Genomic DNA, 7,026 nt, shown 5'->3' with positions numbered 1-7,026 from the left:
TTTTGATTTTGCAAAATAAAATTGATTTGGTAAAAGAGAGTCAAGCTAAAGAACAGTATGAACAGATACTTTCATTTGTACAAGGTTAGTTGCTATTATATTTAATAAACATGAGTCACTTTGAGAGTCATTGAACCCAGAAATCTTAATGTAATTATCAAGAACAAAGTGAATTGATGGGTTATAAGCCTATTTCTCTGCCCACTACTTAACACTTTTGTTGCTTTTAGCCATCTGATAGAAGCAGTGTAATGTTTCTGAATTTGATTAAAGTGCATGTCAGCCAGAAAAGAAGTTCTAGTCTATAAATGTTTTATATTTAAAATATTTTGGTTTGGGGGGGATTGTTTTGAGAAATAAACACTTTAAAAAAAATTTTTTTTAGCAATACCTTCTTAATACTATCATAAAAATATGAAACACTTCATGAATTTGTGTTTCATCTTTGCATACAGGGCCATGCTAATCTTCTGTATATCAGTAAAATTTTAGCACATATGCTGCTGCCAATACCAGCACCAATGATATGGTTTAAAGACTCTCTTCTGTGGGCACTTGGATGGCTCAGTTGCTGAAGCATCTGCCTTTGGCTCAGGCCATATACTCAGGGTCCTGGGATCCAGACCCGTGTCAGGCTCTTTGCTCAGCAGGGAGTCTGCTTCTCCCTCTACATTTTGCTCCCACTGCTTGTGCTCTCTCTCTCTCCCTGTCGAATAAAGAAATAAAATCTTTAAAAAATAATAAAAATAATACAAACTCTTTTTCCAGTGATAGTAAAACAAATGAAACCATCTTTTTTATTTCTTGGTTTGTGTTCTAATTATTCTGACTTTTTTTTCTTTTCATTGAGTATCTATTTCTACAGTTGGAACTGACAGTGGTTTCTTTAATCTTTAACTAAAACCTATTTTTTATTTGGGGCAAGACATGATATATCTTTTTGATATTTGGTTCCTTGTCTTTTTTACTTGTTAAAAAAATCTGTGTATAGTAGCCAGATTATGTAGATAATTTTATCCTTTTAGGATACTAATTTAATTTCATCATTTTTCACCTTCAGGGCATAATATTCACTTTTAGAGGGGGGAAAAAAACAAAAAATATTGTGGATGTATTTAAACAGAATGATCACAATCACTTGTCAGTCTTTTGGCTAGGATGAGTTTAAACAGAATGATCATTTCTTACGTTACTGACATTCGTATAGATATTTAGATACCTACTTTCGTGTTCATAATTGTTTAACGTGCACAGCAATTTCTATAAAACTGTCAAATTTTGATTTTTCGGGTTTGTCAAATAGGTACAGTAGCAGAAGGAGCTCCTATTATTCCAATTTCTGCTCAGCTGAAATATAATATTGAAGTTGTCTGTGAGTATATTGTCAAGAAAATTCCAGTACCTCTGAGAGACTTTACTTCAGAACCCCGACTTATTGGTAAGGCTTAACCCATTGGCCTTTAACTATTGACTGGATCTTTTCACATGTTTTTTTGCCCTTGTTTCAAGTATACTAACATTATGAGGTATGAGTTAATTCCTGGGGTTAGGACTTCAGTGTGAATTATTAAGGATGAGGGCAGGCCATAATTTAGTCTAAAAATGTCATCCTTTCACATAATTGTATAGATACAGTGTTATGTTCTTTTATAATAGTTACATTGTACTTCATAGACAAAGCATAAATATGTCACTTACTGATTAATTTCATTTTCCATTATAAGTAAAACTTCAGTGATGATTGAAATAATATTTTCCTATAAAGTCAACTCAGGTATATATTTCAAGTGGCTACCCTTTACAAATGCTAACTTGAATTAAGTATTTCTTCTAATTAAAATAACAAGATGAGCTTCATGGTTTCGTTCTCTTCTTCCCTGTCATCTTCACAGTTATTAGGTCTTTTGATGTCAACAAACCTGGCTGTGAGGTTGACGACCTTAAAGGTGGTGTGGCTGGTGGCAGCATTTTAAAGGGAGTATTAAAGGTAAACTGAATTGTAAATTCTTGTTTCTTAAATGGAAAAAAATATGGTTAAACAAAATCTAAAATTTAATGTTAAAAATGTTTTTTTACTGCTTTGTACTTTAAATATGTCTGGTGTAAATCATAGATTTGTTGTATGTAAGTGGTTAATTGAGTGGTTATTAACTTTTTAACTCTTAATACATTTTAAAATTTTTTATCCTTTTAAAGTAATATTGAAATTATTGTTGCAATACATGCGTTTTCAGTTTAGCAGTCTATCAGTTAGGACTCTTTACTTGTAAATGGTAATTGTGTTGTCTCAGGTATTTTGATTACTCTCTGTAATTACTCTGTTTTAGGTGGGCCAGGAGATAGAAGTCAGACCTGGTATTGTTTCCAAAGATAGTGAAGGAAAACTCATGTGTAAACCAATCTTTTCCAAAATTGTATCACTTTTTGCAGAACACAATGATCTTCAGTATGCTGCTCCAGGGGGTCTTATTGGTAAGAATTTTCCTTTCATCCATAAACTGTTGTTAGTGGTTGGTCATATGGATTATTGGAAAGTATGTATCTCTAATTAGATATTTTAACTCAATATGGATAAGTGGAGTGTGCAAATATATAGGTAGGTAGTGATTTTAGATTCTAAGATATTTTATGTGTTTCTTAGGAAAAACTTTTTTTTTTTTTTTCCTAACTAGACTACATCCAATGTGGGGCTCAAACTCACGATCCTGAGATTAAGTGTTACATGTTTGGCGCCCCTGGATGGCACAGTCAGTTGAACTTCCCACTGTTGGTTTTGGCTCCGGTGTGATCTTGGGGTCAGGCCCCCTGTTAGGCTACAGGCTCAGTAAACAGTCTGCTAAGGTTTCTCTCTCCCGCTGCCCCTTCCCCTCCCCACACTCATGCACTCTCTCTCTCTCTCTCTCTCAAATAAATACATGAATCTTTAAAAAAAAGAAAGATTCACATGCTCCACCAAGAAAGCCAGCCAGGTATTAAAAGAAAATACTTTTAGATAGAAAGAATACATTGTAGTTTCATGTATAGGATAAGCTAAATAATTATGATTTCACATTTAAAATATTTCACTAGGTGTACTACATATTCATATATACATTTTAAGAGAGAGAGAGAGATGTTTTTAGATACACATATGTATCACTAAAATAAAACAAGAATATTCACATTTTACACTCTTTTTCTTATTTGGTTGCTTTTTATGGAAATTTTTATAAATGAAAAGTTACCTAGCCATATCACCTATATCATAAGATCATGTTTATGCTGGAGCTGACAATGAAAGATACTATTTTGAAGGAATTGCTAAAGTAATATATGGATTTTCTAATTTTCTTACACACTCAGTTTATTACAAATATCTAGGAAAAGTCAAGATTTTATGAAAGATTCTGGTTTTTTTTCTTTAGATTAAAGAAGAAAAAGTGGGATAGATAAAGAGTTTATCTTTTGGTTTTATGTGTTTTATCTATATATGTCTTAGAGCACTTTGAAAGTGTCATCTCCCTTCATCTCACACTGGTTTCTGATGAGAAATCGTAAATATTATTGAGGCTTATTGTGCATTTTCAGTTGCATCTGCTTGCCTTGGGTTGTGATTATTGGTCACTAAGTTTATCCTCAGTTTGTTGAGCTTTTTGCATGTGTAGATGAATGTGTTTTTTTCTGCCTTTTTTAATTCAAATTTGGGATGTTTTCAACCATTTTTTTTTTATTTCTTTTTTTATTTTTTAAAATTTATTATTTTTAATTCCAACATAGTTAACATTCAGTGTTATATTAGCTTCAGGTATACAATGTAATTCTATACATTACTCAGTATTCACCATGATAAGTGTACTCTTGTTCCATATCACCTTAACTAATCCATCACCCCTACCAGCCTACCTCCCCTCTGGTAACTATCAGTTTATTCTCTAGAATTAAGAATTTGCTTCTTTTTCGGTTTCTTTTTCATTGTTCACTTGTATTATTTCTTAAATTCCACATATGAATGAAATCAAATGCTATTTGTCTTCCCTGACTTATTTCACCTAGCAAAACCTCTAGACCTGTACATGCTTTTAGAAATGATAAGATTTCATTCTTCTTTCTGGCTAATATTCCATTTGTTATATACACATCTTTTTTATCCATTTCATAGATGGACACAGGCTGCTTCATATTTTGCTTATTATAAATAATGGTGCAGTAAATATAAGGCTGCAGGTACCTGTATGAATTAGTGTTTTCATGTCATTTGGGAAATACCCAATAGTGGCATTACTGAATCTATGGTGTTTCTATTTTTGACTTTTTGAGGAACTTCCATGCTCTTTTCCAGAGTGGCTTCACCAGTTTGCATTCCCACCAACAGTATAGAGGGTTCTCCTTTCTCTGTATCCTCGCCAACACCTATTTTTTTATTTTAGCCATCTTGAGGTTAGACTTCTGGTTTGCATTTCCCTGATGAGATGAGTGAGAGTTGAACATCTTTTCATATGTCTGTGGCCATTTATATGTCTTCTTTAGAAGAATGTCTGTTCATGTCTTCTGCCCATTTCTTAATTAAATTATTTGATTTAGGGGATGTTGAGTTTGTTTTTTATATATTTTGGTTATTAACCTCTTACCAAATATATTATTTGCAAATATCTTCTCCCATTTCATAGTTTGCCTTTTAGTTTCCTTTGTTATTTAAGCCTTTATTTTATTTATTTATTTATTTATTTATTTATTTATTATTCTTTGTTACTTTCTCTTCTCTGCTTTCTTGGAGTTTCATAATGCATTTGTTGGTATACTTGATTGTGTCATGTACATCTCTAAAACTGTTCATTTTTTTCTTTCTAGGATTTATTTATTTAGAGATTGAGAGGGCACACATGTGAGTGTAAGGGACAGGCAAGTGAGAGAGAATCTTGAGGGGACTCCTCACTGAGCGTGGAGCTCAATTCAGGGCTTGATTCCAGAACCCTAAGATCACGGCCTGAGCCAAAATCAAGAGTTGTTCACTCAACCAACTGAGTCACCCAGGCATCTTGTTCATTTTTGTTTTTAATTTTTGCTCAGAATGAGTAATATGAAATGACCAAAATTTTCAAGTCTGCTGATTCTTTTTCCTGTTTCAATATGCTGTTGATCTTCTTTAGTGATTATTCCTTTCAGTTATTATGCTTTTCAGCTCCAGAATGTTATTTAGTTCTCTTATATTGTGAATGTCATTGTTGATGATGTCTTCTTGGTGAGACATCATTCTCATTTTTATGTTCAGTTCTTTAGAGATACTTTTCTTTAGTCTTCACATATATTAAAAATATGCCAATTTAGTGTTTGTTTCATAAGTCTCGGATTTCTGGGTTTTCATGAAGTTGTTTTTACTTTTTTTAAGATTTTATTTATTTGAGAGAGAGATCGCATACAAGCAGGGAGAGTGGCAGAGAGAGAAGCAGATTCCCCACTGAGCAGGGGGCCCGATGCAGGGCTCCATCCCAGGACCCTGGGATCATGACCTGAGCCGAAGGTAGATACACTTAACCACCTGAGCCGCCCAGGTGCCCCATGAAGTTACTCTTAAAATTGCTTTTGTTCTTGGATAAAGGCCATATTTCTTGTATTGCGTGTCTCATGACTTTCTCTTGAGAGCAGCATTTTAATGATAGAATGTTGGGGCACCTGGGTGGCTCAGTCCTTAAGCGTCTGCCTTCGGCTCAGGGCATGATCCCGGTGTTCTGGGATCGAGCCCCACATCAGGCTCTTCCCTTGGGAGCCTGCTTCTTCCTCTCCTACTCCCCCTGCTCGTGTTCCCTCTCTCACTGGCTGTCTCTCTCTGTCAAATAAATAAAATCTTAAAAAGAAAAAAATGATATAATTTGTCATCTCTGGAGACTAGATTCCTCTCCTCTCCTAAGGGTTTGTTCCTGCTTCTCATGTTAGTTGTTACTGGTTTATTTCCTGACTTTCTGAACTAATTCTGTATGTCTGTTTTCTTTTCATATGTGCTTACTGAAGGGGTGCTTGTTAGCTTAGTGCTTAGGTAGTGATGGAAGAGAAAGAAATTTCTTTAATCCCTAGAACCACAGTCCTCCCAGTCTTTACTGAAGAACTCTGTCGGCTTTTCGCTCTCAACCAGGCAGTTAACAACTGTCTCATCCTTTAGTTTTAAGACCAGTGGACATGAGAGCTTAAAGCATTACCAGGTCTTTCCTGAACATGTGCACAGCCTTAAACATACACATTATCCACTGAATTTGTGCAAATATGTCCAGATTTTCAAAGTTCGTATGGACATGTGTGTTTTTGTTTTGCTTTTTTTTTTTTAAAAAAAGCTTTTTGGTTAATGTGTTTGCCCTACCTGTTACCCTTCAGTTCCCTGAGGAAAAGAATTTTTACATTAGACATCCACACAGTCTTGGATGTGCCATCTTCCAGGGAAATATCAAACTAATCAAATGATAGCCCTTTGGAAATGAGAATTTAAAGGAGCTCCAGCCCTTTTCTCTGTGTAGCCTTGCTGGTTTTCACAACAAATGCCAGTTTTTAATAGTGCTATCACAAGAGATGTTGAATAGTGGGAGTAGGGACAAGTTAAAATGTGACAGTTTCCTGCTCTTACTAAGGTACAGCTGTTCTTCAATAAATAGTGCATAGATTGCAGGAAGCCTTTGGCTAAATTCCAGAATTTTAAAAATGTTTTTGACATTTTTGTCAGTTTTTTCATTGTGTGTCTGGAAATAGATACAGCTGTTCTTCAATAAATAGTGCATAGATTGCAGGAAGCCTTTGGCTAAATTCCAGAATTTTAAAAATGTTTTTGACATTTTTGTCAGTTTTTTCATTGTGTGTCTGGAAAACTTGGGAGGCCTTTAGTGCATTATAGTGCATAGATTGCAGGAAGCCTTTGGCTAAATTCCAGAATTTTAAAAATGTTTTTGACATTTTTGTCAGTTTTTTCATTGTGTGTCTGGAATATTTCTACAAATCAATCATTATCAAACATTTTTCAATTTTCATTGACCAAATAATCTTATGAAATGGTTTCTTTCTGTTAAA

The 7,026-nt window shown here is 34.2% G+C and overlaps 1 protein-coding gene and 1 non-coding gene across 2 annotated transcripts in view; one reads left to right on the top strand and one right to left on the bottom strand.

The window, feature by feature from the left end:
• LOC103679222 (eukaryotic translation initiation factor 2 subunit 3, Y-linked) overlaps positions 1-7,026 on the top strand; it is a gene marked incomplete at its 5' end in the record, with an annotated part of 21,485 nt that overhangs the window by 2,724 nt on the left and 11,735 nt on the right. The window contains 4 exon segments of the mRNA XM_008708730.2: positions 1-84; positions 1,304-1,438; positions 1,893-1,987; positions 2,328-2,472. The exon segment at positions 1-84 is cut by the window's left edge and continues 30 nt beyond it. Of these exon segments, the coding sequence (XP_008706952.2) occupies positions 1-84; positions 1,304-1,438; positions 1,893-1,987; positions 2,328-2,472 (459 nt within the window).
• LOC121103993 lies at positions 409-519 on the bottom strand. Its single transcript, XR_005836338.1, has one exon. It is a non-coding gene; the product is annotated as a U6 spliceosomal RNA (small nuclear RNA).

This window comes from Ursus maritimus, assembly GCF_017311325.1.
Source record: "Ursus maritimus isolate PB19 chromosome Y unlocalized genomic scaffold, ASM1731132v1 scaffold_Y3, whole genome shotgun sequence".
Taxonomy (NCBI): Eukaryota; Metazoa; Chordata; class Mammalia; order Carnivora; family Ursidae; genus Ursus; species Ursus maritimus.
This window is presented reverse-complemented; position numbering and strand designations above follow the sequence as displayed.